Genomic DNA, 17,758 nt, shown 5'->3' with positions numbered 1-17,758 from the left:
AATCAACTATGTGGTGCGTGTGGGGGTATCAGGAGCCCCATGAGGTAGAATAGAGTAGAGGTGAGGCTGCCCACTGCCCTGTAGCACAAACTGATGTCTCAAATGCCCCAAGAAAATTTCTCGTTTCCAGGGGCTTTGTATGGGGAATGATAGGTGTGGCCATTTTTTGCTACAGTTTCTCTGGGAACTGAAATGAGTTTCCCAGGGACTTCTTGAGACTCTCTTAAAATTGCAATGTATATGCAGCAGCACAGCAGCAGTAGCAGAGCTGCTTGGCCCACTGGAGGGGGAAGCCTCCTGGGATTCAAAAGGAAGGAGTGAGGAGATGATGCAGTCTGTGTTCAAGAAGTAGGTGCTGCCTGGGCAACCTCTGCCTTCTGGCTATCCCCAAGGGGTAGGTAGAAGGCACTGCTCTCTCAGGGCGCAAAGTTGCCAAGTAGGTGGGTGACTTGAACCCAGAGCATGTGTCCAAGCCTAGCATGCAGAGTAACTCTGTGAACACAACTGGAGATGTGAGTATATGTGGTTTTGCCAGGAATACAGCCGTGGAATGGTGGTGGTGGTAAATGATGGATTCACTATGTATTGTGTGAGCCACATTTTATCTATCTATCTATCTATGGATACCAGATTATCTGGTGACTTCTGTTGTCCTCATCCCCCCTCCTGTCCCCCCCCCACAGGACTAGTAGTGGCTCCCTAAGTATGTGGCTCGACTTCAGTGCACAAGTCATCTAGAACGACTTGCTTTGCCAGCATCTTTCTGTGGTGCATCTGTTTTCCTGCCTTAGTAGCAAGCCTGTCTGAACTGCAGAGGTTTGATTGCTATAAAGGCTGATCAATGAAAGGCTACTGTCAAGATGCTGTGACCATACAGGGACATTGTATAGAAAAAGAATAGCTGTCCACCTAGGTACATGGGGGAGCCATCTTTTTCTTGGTACAATTACCCAAGAAGGGATAGCATGTGTCATAACCCACTTCCAGGGGCTTTTTCCTTAAAAAAGCCCCTCACTTTTTAAACAGTTTAAAAGAGAACCAGGGAAGTCCTTGGACCCCTTCATACAAAAAAGTAAGTTGGAGTCAACCATGCTTGGAAAGGTTTGCAGATATACAATGTAATCTGTAAGTCTGCATTCCAGTCTGAACATGATCCATGGGATGTGGACCAGTCAGGATGCTCCAGTTTATGGAGCCAAACCAAAATCCTCCATCATCCCTAACAGCAGTGGATACAATGCTTGCCTTGCTACAGTAGGCTGCATTCCACTTTGGGCTGCATCTCCATTGGATGGGGGTCGTACTCCCTCTGAAAGAGCAGGTTCGTAGTCTGGGGGTGCTCCTGGATCCATCTTTGTCACTAGCCCAGGTGACCTCCGTGGCTAGGAGTGACTTTTACCAGCTTCAGCTGATAAGACAGCTGGGGCCATTTCTGGAACAGGATAGCCTGACCAGTGTTGTCCACGCACTGGTAATGTCCAGGCTTGATTACTATAATGCGCTCTATGTGGGGCTGCCCTTGAGGTTGGTCTGGAAGCTGCAGCTGGTGCAAAATGCAGCTGCAAGGCTGCTCACTGGGGCAGGGTATTGCCAACATGTCACCCCACTGCTGAAAGAATTGCACTGGCTGCCAATTTGCTACTGGGCCAAGTTCAAGGTTCTAGTTTTGGTGTACAAAGCTCTATACAGCTCGGGACCAGGATGCCTGAAAGACCGTCTTACTCCTTATATACCCAGTCGATCACTGTGCTCTGCAGGTGAGGACCTCTTATCAGGAGGTTCATTCTGCACAATATAGGAAATGGACCTTTAGTGTGGCGGCACCTACCCTGTGGAATTCCCTCCCGTTAAATATTAGGCAGGCACCATCTCTGCTATCTTTTCGGCACCTTTTGAAGACTTTCCTCTTTCAACGAACCATTTAAGTTGAGGCCTATCCCAGTCTGCATCTGTGTTAGAATTGCTTTTAATATGTTTTTTTTAATAATATGTTTTTAATTCTTTTTTTAAAAGATGTTTTTAAAGCTTTTTAAAAATGTTTTTAACGTTGTTTTGTTTTAATGTATTTTAAGGTCTTTTTATGATGTTTTTAAGTGTTTTTAGCGATTCCGTTTGCTGCCCTGGGGTCCTGCTGGGAGGAAGGGCGGGATATAAATCAAATAAATAAAAATAAATAAAATTCCATTTACACACGTCAGATTAAAACACACACACCTAACTATTCTCTATCCAGGCAAGCAAGAGGCATTCATAATTCAAGCACACAATCCAGCCTGAAGCAATAAATGAATTCACAGAACAGGCCTGATGAGTGTGGCCTAACAAGGGGACACAATCTGGGGAGAGTTCCAGGGGCTTGCTAAAGAGGCCTGGAGGTTCTCCAGTCCTGCTTTAAACAAAGCCATAATGAGACACACTCATTCTAATGATGAACACTCAAAATCAGGAAGCAAGAGTTACCACACTGTTCATAGTGAGCATAGATAGAGTCCCCTAAATCTGTTCTCCACAGTGCATTGGAACTTTGCCGCTATTACATTGAAAGATGGAGGTAAGAAAGGAAAAGTTTCAGCTTTCAAATGATGGTAGCATGGGTTATGCCAGAATCATTGATGCTCAGAGGATGGTTCTTGGTTCTGGTAAGCTTTTGATTTACTAGAGTTTAGTGCTCATGTGCAACTGGGCTGTGGCCTTTTCATTTCTTTAAGGAGTGAGCGGTTAGCTAGATCAGAGCCAGGGTGAAATAATGAAAAGTGTAAACAAGATATCTGGTGAGCGCCTTCTTTAATTTTACTAAGTTGAGGTAGGACTGTAGTATTAGAGCAGATGGTTCTCATGGATTGATTCCATAAAGGAAGCCACAGACCTGAACTTACAAGATCTGAACAGGGTGGTTCGTGACAGATGCTGTTGGAGGTCACTGATTCATAGGGTCGCCATAAGTCATAGTCAACTTGGAGGCACATAACAACAACAAAATGCCTAATCGCTTTGTTGATCCTTAGTAAAATTTTAATGCTGTTGTAAGCATTTTTATGCCCATTGCTTCATCCCAGAACTGGTCATTGGCCTGGGTAAGCACCTAAACCAGGCCTAACTATCCAGAATCAAGTGCTATCTGTTTCTCATTACTGATTACATAGTTAGGAAATGTGCAAATATAGGAAAACATAAATTCTCAGGCTGTGTGAAAACCAGTCTGTAAACTGTAGCTAAGTTTTCATATCTCACAATAATTTAACTGTTAAATAGTATGACTGTGCTCGTATCCACAAACTTGTGACATATGGTAGAAAGAATAACACCTTAATATTCAGAAATCATTCCATTTCAAAAGAACAAAAAATATCAATAGTCATTCAAACACACATGTGATAGGATACAGTGTAAAAGGATTTCATCCATTTTAACAGTTACATTAGAGTTTGTTTTTTCCTTACAGTGAGAAAAGATCCCTCTTGTCTGCCATTTTCCAAAGTTCTAATAGTTTCTTGGGCTAAATTTCTGTAATGCAGGAGTTATAAAAGTTAATTGCATGCCTAACTACTGCAGCATATGTATCCTCTGATTTAGCTTTATGTATATTCTTAAGTCTTATTAAGACAAGGAATATTGACATTATTTGAATTAAAAATGTTATTGCTTGACAGAAGATGCAGGCTTGATGAATGCCAAACGTTAGCAGTGAAATAGCCTGATTCTGTCAAATGATAGATTTTATATTCCCTGATAGGAAAGAAGCAAAAAAAAAAGGGGGGGGGAGCTTGCAAAATGTATATTCTTAATGGTACTGTCTTCTTTTTAAGTGCAGCAAAATACATAAGAGTATGCAAGATCCTTTGTAATTATTTAACAAGTTTCAGATATAAAGTGACACTCAGAATAGATGAATCATTTTAGGTACTCCACCTATGAAATGAAATACAATAAAGCAATGAAATATAAAAACATTTATGCTAACTACCTTTACATCCATTTCTTATATTTGATGCCATCTTGAGCTTAGTTCCTTAGCATTGCTGCCCAATCAATTCATTTCAAACTGAATGGAGTAGTAATTTCAAGAACCTAACTACATTATTATGGTCACATATTATGAAGAACTGAGTGGATGGGGAAAGTATTTGGCATTCCTTTTGGTTTCATGGAGATAATTCTGTAGGCTGAAGCTTAACAGGCATGTGGGGAGGAAATCCAATGAATTGTTCTCTTTTTTTCTAGGAACAGAAATCTGAGATGCAATGAGACATGACAATTAGCCAGCTAAGACTAATAGTATTTGTCTTTCAGGGCAATGACACAAGAGATGTAAATGTTAATTCAGTTGCATTAGCAGTGTGATCCTGTCTCAGCCTATAATTCAGGAGACCTGCAAATGAATGTTTTGTGTCATGAAACTTTTTGCCAGAGGAGGATAACTTTAATGCCCTGTTGTGATTTTTAACATGTTGTGTTTCCCCTATAATCCAAAGTATCATTATACTTCTGCCAAAAGGCACTAATTCTTCCTTGCCACTCATTGTTATTTTCCTTCTTTGGGGCATTGTTTTAAATACAGATAAATCCAGGTGGATTTCTGAAGTCTCAGGGGGGGGGCAAGGGGTTTCTTGCAGATTTGGCCACCAGTCCTGTTAAGAGCCATATTAACACCATACATTTATTCCACTATTATTCCACTTTAAACAGCCATGGCTTCCTGCAAAGAATCCTGGGAAGAATAGTTTGTGAAGGGTGCTGGGAGTTGTTAGGAGAGCCATATTCACCTCACAGAACTACAAGTGTGGAACAGTCAGTCCTTCCCAGAGAACTCTGGGAGTTGCAGCTCTGTGAGGGGAATAGGGGTCTTCTAACAACTCTCACCACCCTGCACAACTATACCTAGGATTATTTGAGGGAAGCCATTACTGTTTAAAGTGGAATAATAGTGGAACAAATGTATGAATATGGACAAGGTCTGGGTCTTCACTTAGAATGAGATGACAACCTGGGCCATAGCCACAATTGTTCCCAAATGACCTTGGCCTAACCACAAAAGCAATTTAGCACCCTGGTGTACAGAGAAGCTGAAGACAATGAAGCAGCTAGTAAAGACGTAGAGTGCAAGTGGTAGAAATCTCAGAATGAGTGTGACCAACCCAATGAAGAATCCAACTTTGATCTTACTCTGTGGCAGTGATGGCAGTGAAGAGCCCTTACTGTGTAGTGTCAGCCAACAGTACTTTTTGGGGTGGTAAGGAACCTTCTGAGTAGAGGCTGAAAGCAGCAATGTCTGGAGGCCTCAAGAAGCTGCTGTGGCCATATTGCTAAGCAGTTCATAGAGAAAATTGCTCACATCCATGCTGACCTATGCATATGACAGAGTCAGTGCTGGATGGAACCAGTATTCTATCTAGCAGCATTGTGATGGATATCTTAAAGATTGCCTTGCCTGGGGATGTAGACAAGCTACCTTGAGTGGTAGGGCCTACCTATCACTGTTTGTTTGATCTCTGCCCATTCTGCCTGATTAAATCAGTGAAATAGTGAGTGGGTGTCTGGATCTCCTTGAGAGGAGTGGTTCCTGATAGTCTTAAGGTGGCACTCCTTATAAACCCAGATTTAGATCATGTGGCCTTGGACAATTGCTACTTAGTCTCTATTTTACCATTTTGGGGCAATGTATTAGAGTGGGCTGTAGCCTTGCAGACATCTTTGATTATGCTGATTATTTCGATCCATCTAAGTCTGGCTTCAGACCTGACTGGAGAGGGCAGACCTAGCCAAAGTGATTCATACTCTGGTCATGTCCAGACTAGACTACAGTAGTGTACTCTACATGGGGCTGCCTTTAAATGTGGTCTGGTTCAGCTAGTTCAAAATGTAGCTGCCATAGTCATGATGCATGTACAGTGGTCAGTTTCAATAAAACCTGCACCACTTAACACTGACTTCCAGTGCGTTTCCAGGCTCAATTTAAAGTGCTGGTTTTAACCTTTAAAGACCTAAATGGTTTGAGCCCAAGCTTTCTGGTGGACTGCCTGTACTCATATCATTCTGCCTGTGCACACTGGAATTTCAATCAAAGACCCTCTTAGTGTGTCCATTTCCTAGGTCTATGAGGTGAACAATCTTGAGAAATAGAGCCTTTTCTGTGATGGATCCACACTGTGGAATTCCCTCCCAATAGAATTGCAGCAGGTGGTTACACTTCAGGCTTTTTCAAAGGCCTTAAGTACTCTTTGATTTTTTTATGTTTCTGATGGCCTTCTGTGAATAGTTTTTTTGTCTTGTTCACTGGATGGAGGTTGGAATATTATGTTGGAGTTCTGAGTTTGTTTTTATTTTTGTGAATCTTTTTATTTTTGGTTTTTGTAATATAGTTTTTTTTAACTTGATGTTTTTATTGCTGTAAGCCGCTTTGGATGATACCCCTGTGCCTACCAACTATAACACTCTTACCCAGAAACAGACAGCAGTGAACTGAGCTGAATTTGCCAGGTGGCATCTCTTTGTCCCTTGTGCCAAGTGGAAACTTCCACAGCCAATCCTTGGAGACAAGGATGCTGAGGGGCATGAAGCCAGTCTCTCCTCAATCTCAGCCTCTGGGAAGAGATACCAAAGGGTGTGTGTGATGAAACAATAGTTCCATATACACTTCTCCAAAAGTAGGAAGGCACTAGAATGAGCCAGCTCAGCTTGCCCCTACCCTGAACACAAACTGTATACTAGATGCAGAAGATATATATATTGCAGACAGTGTACAAAGAATGCATGGGTGAAACAATATATGTATTAATGAATCTAACAGAAGAGAAATGGAGTGAGCTTTGTGTTCATGGAGGTCTAAGCCATCATTCAATGTAATCAAGAATATTCTTTTTTTTCTGTTGTAGGTCCTTATTTTGCCTATTTATGTGGTAGTTTAAGCATGACAAAGTTGCAATGGTGCAGTGTCTAAATGATCCATCTGTTTGTGCTTTTTCTTTTTTTTAAGGGCCGTAAGAGTGAAGCAGAAAAGTATTTCTTAAAGGCAATTCAGCTGGATCCTACCAAGGGAAACTGTTATATGCATTATGGTAAGGTTTCAATAGATAGTATTTCCTCACATATTCCAGTTTTACTGTTTCTCTCCTGAGTGATCAAGGATTTTAAAACTGCTACTGGCAGGGCATTACTCTAAAGGAAAAATTAATCATGCCAGTTAAAATGATTTATCCTTCCAATGTGTAAATCACAGCAGAAATAGAAAGGCCCCTTTTCTTTGTAAATTACCTGATATGCAAGTGAAGCTCACTTCAAAATTCCTTGCTCTCTCAATTAAGAACAGAAGAAAATTAGTAAGTGCTGAGGTTCATAGACAACTTTGTATTATTGAGATAATGTTATAGCCCAGGGGTGTTAGGATCTGAAGTTCAAAATCAACTGTCACAGATGCAACTGTGTCTTACAGAAAGTTAGGGTATGTGGTCATTACAATTACAATTTATGCAAAAAAAAAAATTTTTTTTATTACATACAATAACAAACACTAAATTCGTACATATAAAGTTTTTAAAGAGACGGGAAGAGTATCTCCTGAATCAAAAGTGCCTAAGTCTTTAGTCCATACTCATGAATGAATACATACATTGCTGCTATAGTGCTTTTTATATAAACTACTGGTACTCTTGCTTGTAGGCTTTAAATCTGTATCTCAATGGAGCAATAATATACGCATCTTGCTCCATTGAGATACAGATTTAAAGCCTACAAGCAAGAGTACCAGCAGTTTATATAAAAAGCACTATAGCAGCAATGTATATATTCATTCATTATTATGGACTAAAGACTTAGGCACTTTTGATTCAGGAGATACTCTTCTTGTCTCTTTAAAAACTTTATATGTACGAATTTAGTGTTTGTTATTGTATGTAATAAAAAATAAATAAATAATTTTTTAATTTTTTTTTTGCATAAATTGGAATTGTAATGACCACATACCCTAACTTTCTGTAAGACATAGCCCAGGGGTGGCCACTCCATGGCTTTCCAGATGCTGCTGGACTACAGCTTCCATCATCCCTGACCATGAGCTGTGTTGGCTGAGACTGATGGGAGCTGTAGTTCAGCAGCATCTGGAGAGCCACGGAGTGGCCACCCCTGTAATATAGCCCTTCTTGATGTTTGGACAGAATCATAGAATTGTAGAGTTGGAAGGGGCCTATAAGACCATCGAGTCCAACCCCCTGCTCAACTCAGGAATCCAAATTAAAGCATACCCCACAGGTGGCTGTCCAGCTGCCTCTTGAATGCCTCCAGCTTTGAAGACCCCACCACCTTCCTAGGTAATTGGTTCCATTGTTGTACCACTCTAACAGTTAGGAAGTTTTTCCTGATGTTTAGTCGAAATCTGGCTTCCTGCAACTTGAGACTATTTTTCTGTGTCCTGCACTCTGAGACAGTCGAGAAGAGATCCTGGCCCTCCTCTGTGTGATAACCTTTCATGTACTTAATATTTAATATTATTCAGCAGTAAACACCGGCCCGGGACAGCCAAGATTCTACTTGCAAATTTTTTATAAATATAGTCTTCTTCCATACAATATTACTTTGGCCCTAATGCACACATCACTGAGGCCACCTTTCACCATCAAGCATATGTTTCATACTTTCAGTGTCTCACAGTGTTAACCACCTGTGTGGAGGGAATAGGGATGGAGCAGAATTCCACCCAAATTGGAGTTGGGACCAGATTTTTTAAATATCCGCCCATCTGTTCTCTTCGCAGACCAATCCTGAAAGCATTGGATTTTCGCTTTATTTTCTGAGACTGAATTTTTATAAATCGAATATAATTAAAGGGTTAATGCTACAGAGATTAACAGGAAATCCTGGAGCATCTCACAAGCTGCATGGCCTCTCTGCAGCCTTCTCAGAGGAGAACGAGGGAAACCAGATTGTCCACGCAGGGGGATCTACCACTCCAGCCCAGGCTACAGCATTCTCCGCACTTTCCAACACAGCAGAGGTTGAGGAGAATTGGGATATGGCACAGTCTGTGCTGCTGCAAGGAGCTCAATGGAGCCAGCAGTAAGCCAGGAACAGGAGGGAGGGAAAGGCATGGGGCCCCAACCCTCAATTCCCTCACAAGTTCTGAATACATAATTTCTGGTTCCAAGTTCTATATCGAACCAGAACAAAGCAGAAGTTTGCAGGAAAAAAAGGCAAGTCGAAATGGAATTTCATTGCATTTTGACAGAATGTAAGCGGATCTGGCCCAGCTAGCGGATCCCAACCCTAGAAGGGAAGAAGGGAGATCTGGATTGAGTTGTGGGACTTCATGAGCATAGTACCAGGCATGCAGCCTGCAGCTGCACTTAAAGGCTTTCTAAACATATCTAAAGCCATAGACACAAAATTGGGACGTGAAGAAGGAGGTGGGTGCATGCACACACCTTGCAGTAACTTCTTATGCATGTGGTGGTTGCATTCTATCCAAGTACTGTGCAAGTACAGAAAAGTCTGTTGGTTCACAACTCTCCTTTTTTAAAAAAAAAACTGTTTTAGTAAAGCCAAAGTAATATAACGAAGGTGGGCCACAATTTTAATTTGGATTTTAAAAGTCTTTTCAGATTGTGTTGGTCTTAAATAGGCAAAGATACATCATGGTTAGCTTTTTATTTAGTTTCCAACTGCATTATGATAAATTCACTTATTTATTTTAAAGCCTTTTAAAGTAGATACTTTTATTCTAGTCTGTACTGGAATTGTTTTTAAGATAAATATGAAACCTGGAATTGGACAAATGTGAGGAAATTGAGTAAGCTTTATTGATAATGAACAATTGTCACTTTAATATATATTTTTGTGTAGTTATTTAATTTTACCTTCTGGTTCCAACTGGTGTAACTAAATTAAAAGCAGGCATAGCACACAAGTGGAAATAGTTCAAAACAGAAGCTGTCATGCAATGTCTGGGACTGATAAATTATCACAATACCTATCAAAATTTGGGGTTGTAGCAGCATCAGCATCCCACAGATTTCCCTTTCTGGATGACAGCATCTGCTGGCAATATGCTTTTTGTTTAGCATAAGTCAGTTCTTTTCTGTCCCATAGCCCTAACCTATCTGGGGATTTAAATCTCCCAGTCAGTCAGTTCACTGCAAAAGCTATATTTAGGTGGGATACTGAGAAGAGTGAGTGTGGACCTTGACAGGTGGACTAATTTGCCCCTGAGCTTTGGGACAAAGTTAGTATCCTTAAAATTAATGTTCTGCCTTGCCTGATTTGTGTCTTTATACATCCCACAAATGTGTTTCAAGAAACGTTATGCCTTATTCTGCATGTTCATTTGGGGAACAGCCTCCCCCCAATGTCACTTATGAAAATGCATTCCCAATGGCTGAGGGTGGCTTTGCTTTCCCTAATTTGGAGCTACATTACCATGCCTTCCTCCTTACTAGCATTCAGAGGTGGAAGTATCTGGTGCCACTGACTGCTGTGCCATGGATAATCTTGGAATTGTTTTACATGGCTCCATTGGAGGCTGGAGTGCTCTTGGCTCCCAATATATCAGAGGGGGTATTGCCCCACATTGGCAGTATGGCAGACAGACTAGTGAAGAAATGCAAATTTGACACTTACACCCATGAGAGGCTCATCATTTGGTGTAACCCTTGCCTGAAGTTTGTTCAGTTGTTAGGTGGAAAAGGACCTGTACATGCTAGATCAGTTGGTCCGGCAGGACAGAGAATTTCTCCCCTTTTTGAGCTTGCAGGAGCAGTATGACCTTCTCAGGGTAGCACACCAGCACCACATCCAATTGAAACATTTGTTAACTATCTGATATGGCTCTGCAGCCCTGAGCGCCTTGGAATTTTCAGAGTTGCTGGAAGACATGATTGCCTCAGCTGAGTATTACAACCCAGGCATATATATGTATCAATCACTTCTGGATAAAACTAAATTTGATTGGTGGATTTTTAGGGAGGAGTGGGACCTAGAATGCCCAGTCAGGGAGTGACAGCGGAAGGCAGTTCTGGCTTCAGGTCAAGTAATTTCCCTGGACCTTAAATTGCACTTAATCCAACAGAATATTGCATTCAAAGTGTATTGGACCCCTCAATGGCTTCACAAAAAATGCATTTTAGGTAGAGACAAATGCTGGCACTGCTGTGCATCTCCCCATTCTTTAGTACATATGGTCCTGCCCAGTGCTAGCCCCATTTTGGTCAGAGATCCTTAATCTAGTGCTAGAGAAATCTTTGGTATTTGCAGATGTTAAGGTAATGTTGAACTATATTCTGGGGTTACGGGACCTCACTGAGGGGCAGTGGCATTGGATCCTGCAGGCACTGGTGGTGACAAAGCGACTGATGCTGCAATATTGGAAAGAACATCTCTCACCCCCTATTGTGTAGTGGTCAGAAGATTTGTTCACTTTGGCAGCATATGAAGGGGCAGCTTTTCACAAGTGGTAGCAGGATGAGAAGTTCTCTGACATTTAGTCTGCATACACAGACTTGTTTACATGAACTCGAATTCGGCATTGTGTCTGAGCTTCACTGCTTAAGATGATTTGTCGAATTTAGGAGCTAGAGCAATAACCCCCTTTTTGTCCTCCTTGCTGTTTGTGTCTCTGTATGTGTGTGAGGTATGAGTGAGTGTGGATAGATGGATGGTATCTGTCTTTTAGTCACTGTGCAGTTATATAAAAATGTTGTTCGATATTGAATAAAACCCTTAAAAAAGAAAATACAATCAATCACCTATACTGAAGACAGTGAACAGAGTGAGAAAATGAAGACAACAGGCCGCACTGAAATTGACTTTGTATACTTTCTATATGGTGTTCCTTTAAGCAGTGTTTTGTATCAAATGCAAAGATCTGACCACACTAATCTAAACTTTTCCTTTTTTGCTGCTCTTATTTTAAGCTACCTATCATGCCGTATGAATCATTTGACTCCAGAACAATTACCTTTAGCAAAAGCATATCTCAAGCTGACACTCAAGACATTTGCTCTCCATTCTTCATGAATTTGCTTCAGCGAGTACACTTTATAACCCATACTCAACCACAGGGAAATGCATCCATATCACTAATGTAAATCTCAAAGCAGACTATCTTGGCATATCAAGAAGTGATAAAACTGGTGGCAATATCCCTAGAAATAGTGCAGCTCACCAAGGAGTCAAAAGGAATTTGTGACCTGGAACTTAGTAATACTCTGTGCATTATACATTTTATTTCTGAAGTGTTGAGAGCTTTTTGATTTTATTCATATGGTTCTCCCCAATACATAATTTTTAAAGTTCCTTTGTATCACCACATAGGTTTGTACGTATATTGAAATTACCTGTAAATATAGAGTGAAATCCAATTATGTCCATGCACAAGCAGAAGAGAATTCCACTCATACAACAGAACTTCACCTTCCTCTGCTCCCTCCTGTAGTTCCCTGGGTGCCGCCCTTCCCCAATCAGTTCTGGAGGGTTGGAAGAGCATGGCAAGGAGTAGAGAATGAGGAAATCCCATTGCGTGAGTGGAAGACTGATTGTACAACATTGGATTTTGCCTATAATATATATAGGAATATGAATTTTGTCCAAATTGTGATGACTAGAGCTAAAGATAAATCAGGCTTAAATAAAGGAGACATCAAAATGGCACAAGATAAGATGCTTAGGGCATTTCATTTCCGTACACCATTAAAAAAGGAGAAGGAAATCCGTAACTACTTTCTGCAGGGTGCGTCATTTTGTTGCTGGATGAAATTTTTAAAAGGTTGCTCAGTAATTAAACACATTTGATTGTAATTTGGGGGCACACTTTGAGATTTCCATATTTTTTGGGGGGAGGAGAGAGATCTCCTCCGTACTTCTATTATACCATCAGTTCAGGGACATCCCTCAGCAGCCTATTCCGCATAGTTTGCTGGAGCAGGCAGTGCCTGTATCAACACTGATCTTTCTGCAGGGAGCAGGTATATTACATTTTTTTAGGAATCTTCCTTATTAAAAATATATGGTTGTAGGGCTGTAGGGACTAGCTCCTCAAACAAATGCATATTTGTTTTCCAAACATACTCCCTCTGTTTCTCAGCCTTCCGTTTCCTACTCTAACATTAAAGAGCCATGCAACAATCACATGGTGGTAGTTATTTAGGTCCAGTTCCAGGACAGACTTGCAACACTTAAAAAACAAGTAACCCACCTTAAGACTTCAGTAAATGATCAGCTGCTGTACACTGAAAAGGATTTTCTACGGAAGAATTGCCCAGTGCAGTGACCCATGTATCTGTGGGTAGTTATACATATGGAGCTTTTTTGGATCAGAAATGCAAATGATAAAGCAGTATATAAATACCTTAAATAAATAAATCCTGATCCACAAGTGGTTTGGGGTTGCTAATATTTTCTTGATTATTCACATTAATTCTTGCCAAATATGTAGGAGCTCCTCGAAAGCTAAATCAGTGTACAAAGGGTTTCTTCAAAGGAGAAAGCTGAAGCCTGCTACACTGGGGTAGCCAATATAGGGTCCTCTACTTGATGTTGGACAACTCCCATGACTATAGGCTAGGCTGGCTGGGCCTACTGGGAGTTGGATTCCAGCAGCATCTGGAGGGACACAGGTCACCCCGCTAACAGAATGTAGAATACGTGGGATGCAATTCCCATAAGCGTGGAAATCTTCATTATAAGCTAGCCAATATACTAAACATCAACAAAATGATAAGGGAATATTAAAAAATATCTTCTCCTTACCAGACTTTCCCCTTCCATAAGCTTATTTCTTTTTGGAAGCATGATACTGAGGTAGAAGAATTGTTTGGTTGAAAATACCTGGCAATTTTCTAAAGTTCAGGAAAAAATGGTTTGCCTGTGAGGTGCTTAAATGTAAGGAAGGATAAAGGTGAGAAATAAGGAGGGTTTCAAAAATCCCACTAACTTGGATCGAAAAAGACTTGATTTATATCATAACAGACACAAACAACAAAGATGTTCTGCTGAATAACACTTTTTATTAATAACCACTGAGACTTGAAGCTAATTTCCTTTGAATAATACATTTTCCTAATAATTGTAAATCACTGAATGATTCTGTGTTATACTAAAATTGATTATTCACATTAAATTACTGTAATTATGCCCACACTTGATGTAATTTTCAATTGATCATATAGTGTGCTGTTCTCGGTAGCTGAACCTGCAGAGCTTTTGTTGGTTAATGTTTTTAATTTTTGTTCTTAGCTTGGTCTGGTTAACATGGCATGTACTTAATAAATTACAGTACATATAAGTCTATTATTGTAATTAGAACTGGATCATAGATATTCTGGAGTGCTAAAAGTATTTTTGGAATCAATTTTATTTCTTTTATTTTTTAATGTTTTAAAGTGCAATAATAATTATTGGTCCTCTAAACTTCCTTGTCAACAAATATCAGAATTTTGATCTCAGCCATGGTTTTTTGTTTTACAACCATTTTAAAAATAAAATATGTTTTCATTTTGCTTATTAATCTTTGAATGTTATATATGCAAGGTTATTGTAGCCTCTGTCAAACATAAAAAGGTTGTAGTCACCAGCTGATTTAGACCATTCACACAGATTATAAAGTATGAAACATTTAGGGTTGCATCAGGCTAAGTAATATTCAGAGATGACCCCTTGAAATCAGTGGACTTAGTAATGACTGACAAGTCCATTAATTTCAGAGGAGCTACTCTAGATATTACTTAGCTGTACACAACCCCTTTCTTTTTATTGGTTTTAATTTGTCAAAAACAATGTACTTATTTTGAATGTGTTGGTTATTGAGGTTATATTCCCCAAATTTAATGAGCAATAGCTCTTTCTTTGTTCTAGCTAAATACTAGATGTAATGAGGAAAGGGACAAGAGAGGTGATTCCTGGCAGTTGCTTTGTTCCAAGTGCAGAGCTGTGTCAAGAGACGTAATCTGCTCCTGGTGTGCAAAACCTTCAAACTCTGCCCCAGAGATGGTCACCTTACAGCCTTTGCCCCTTCTAGAGGAAGCTGATTTCTAGATCAGTTTCAGTCAGTTTAATCTAATGATGGATCTGAGACTGTTGGTGGTAAATAATATATGTCTAGTACAGTATAGGCAGAGATGTTGGTTTTCCTTAACCCCTCAATGACTTTTGATAATGCTTCTGGAGCAGTTAAAAGACTTGATGGGGTTTTTTTTAGGATACTACATTGCAATGTTTCTGGTACGAGATCGGCCACTCAAGACCTTCTCTCGGTCCCACCAGTAAAAACAGCTAGGCTGGTGCGGACCAGAGAGAGGGCTTTCTCGATTGTGACCCCCACCCTCTGGAATTCTTTGCCCTATGATCTCCGCCATGCCATGCCCCCTCCCTGTGACAAGGTAACTCCCAGTAACATAATATGCAAAATTAAAGTCCTGTCTGACTTTGTTTCCGAAGCGTAAGTGTGTGCCTTTCTTGTTGAGCTCATATCAGCCCTATATTTATTTCAGGCCAGTTTCTCCTAGAGGAATCTCGCCTGATAGAAGCAGCAGAGATGGCAAAGAAAGCAGCTGAGCTAGATAACACAGAATTTGATGTTGTCTTCAATGCAGCTCACATGCTCAGGTTTGTTTCTTTTTGTCTCTTCATCATCGGAAAATAAACCTTTTGTTTTAAAAGTTTTGCAGTCTGCTTTCTTATATAAAATTACATGCTGATGCTTATTTTGAACAAATTACACCATGAGATACATGCTTTCAAGGCAACTGATTTTCATTTGAAGATGATTTCCCTTTTTTATTCTCTAATTTGGCTGTTGTCTTGCTGTGTTAGAATTGTACAGTGTCGGGGCCCAATGGAGTCAGATTCAAATGTCAAGATCCAGAGCAGGCACAGATCAAGTCTGAAAGCAACAGCCAAGACTCTGAAGGGGCCAAAGGCAGGCAAGGTGACTGAAGACAAGACAGTGGTCAGATTCTCTAGTAAACAAGGATTCAGGACTGTCTGTGGGCTACCTGAGGGACAAGGAGCTCAGGCTAAGGAACCAGTCACAGAGCAATGGTTATATAGAGCCCTCCAGGGACCTATTGGTTCCCCAGGTCCCCTGGAGCAGCAGTACTGTCTTTGCAGTATGCTGAGAAGGTAACTTTGTAATAGATAATATAGTGTGAATAATGTCTAGAGGCAATGATTAATTCCTGCCTTTTAATAATTATATTACCATTAATTCATTATAAAAATAAAATATTTTTTTATTTTCCCTCTGCAGAATTTTAAGTTGCCAATGTGAATTCAACTGCTTTTATTTTCTTCTGTTCCAATAGACAAGCTAGCCTCAATGAAGCAGCTGAGAAGTATTATAAAATGGCAGCTGAGCTGAGACCCAACGTAAGTACCTTCTTAGGAGGGGGGATACATAATTCATAGAATCGTAGAGTTGGAAGGAGTCTATAAGGCCATCGAGTGCAACCCCCTGCTCAATGTAGGAATCCAAATTAAAGCATACCCAACAGGTGACTGTCCAGATGCCTCTTGAATGCCTCCAGTTTTGGGAGAGCTCACCACCTCTCTAGGTAATTGGTTTCACTGTTGTACTGCTCAAACAGTTAGGAGGTTTTTCCTGATGTTCAGTTAAAATCTGGCTTCCTGTAAGTTGAGCCCATTATTCTGTGTCCTGCACTCTGGGAAGAGATCTTGGCCGTCATTTGCATGGCAACCTTTCAAGAATTTGAACAGTACTATCATATCTCCCCTTAGTCTTCTCTTCTCAAGGCTAAACATGCCCAGTTATTTCAGTCTCTCTTCATAGGGCTTTGTTTCTAGTCCCCAGATAATGCTCTTTGTTCTCCTCTGAATCCGTTCCAGTTTATCTACATCTGTCTTAAAGTGTGGTGTCCAGAACTGGATGCAGTACTCAAGAAGAGGCATAACCAATGCCAAATAGAGGGGAACCAATACTTCACACGATTTGGAAAGTGTACTTCTGTTAATGCAGCCTAAAATAGCATTTGCCTTTTTTGCAGCCACATACACTGCTTGTTCATATTCAACAACAATCCCAACATCCTTCTTGCATGTAGTATTGGTGAGCCAAGTATTCCTTATCTTATAACTGTACATTTGGTTTCTTTGTCCTAGGGTTTGCATTTATCCCTGCTAAATTTCATTCTGTTCTTTTCAGCCCAATGCCCCAGGCTATCAAGTTCCCTTTGAATTTTGTTTCTGTCTTCTAAGGTATTAGCTATCCCTCCCAATTTTGTATAATCTGCAAATTCGATAAGCATTCCCGGCACTTTCTCATCCAAGTCATTAATAAAAATGTTGAAGAGCACGGGGCCCAGAACAGAGCTCTGCGGTGCCCTTCCAATTACCTCCCCGCACTTTGAGAAGGAACAATTGATAAGCACTCTTTGAGTACAATTCTGTAGCCAACTGTGGATCCACCTGATAGTTGTTCCATCCAGCCCACATTAAGCTAGCTTGCTAATGAGAATATCATGGGACACTTTGTCAAAAGCTTTGGTGAAGTTGAGATTTATTTATTTATTTATCTATTTATTTGATTTATATCCCACCCTTCTTCTGAGTAGGAGCCCAGGGTGGTAAACAAAAGCACTAAAAATACTCTAAAGCATCATAAAAATAGACTTTAAAATATATTACAACAAAACATATTAAAACAAAGCATCTTTAGAAGCATTTTATTTTTTAAAAAAAAGCTTTAAAAAAATCTTAAACAGCATTCCAACACAGGCGCAGACTGAGATAAGATCTCTACTTAAATGGCTTGTTGAAAGTC

At 40.3% G+C, this 17,758-nt stretch overlaps 1 protein-coding gene across 3 annotated transcripts in view; it reads left to right on the top strand.

The window, feature by feature from the left end:
• Positions 1 to 17,758, top strand: part of TMTC2 (transmembrane O-mannosyltransferase targeting cadherins 2) — a 350,769-nt gene that overhangs the window by 294,328 nt on the left and 38,683 nt on the right. For 2 of the 3 annotated variants that reach the window (XM_061639643.1, XM_061639646.1), the window contains 3 exons: positions 6,974 to 7,055; positions 15,471 to 15,585; positions 16,284 to 16,347. In XM_061639643.1, coding sequence (XP_061495627.1) covers positions 6,974 to 7,055; positions 15,471 to 15,585; positions 16,284 to 16,347 — 261 coding nt within the window. Of the gene's footprint in view, positions 1 to 6,973; positions 7,056 to 15,470; positions 15,586 to 15,792; positions 15,908 to 16,283; positions 16,348 to 17,758 lie in introns of those variants that run through there. The other variant, XM_061639644.1, reaches the window with a different exon arrangement.

Source organism: Rhineura floridana, chromosome 8 (assembly GCF_030035675.1).
Source record: "Rhineura floridana isolate rRhiFlo1 chromosome 8, rRhiFlo1.hap2, whole genome shotgun sequence".
NCBI lineage: Eukaryota > Metazoa > Chordata > Lepidosauria > Squamata > Rhineuridae > Rhineura > Rhineura floridana.
This window is presented reverse-complemented; position numbering and strand designations above follow the sequence as displayed.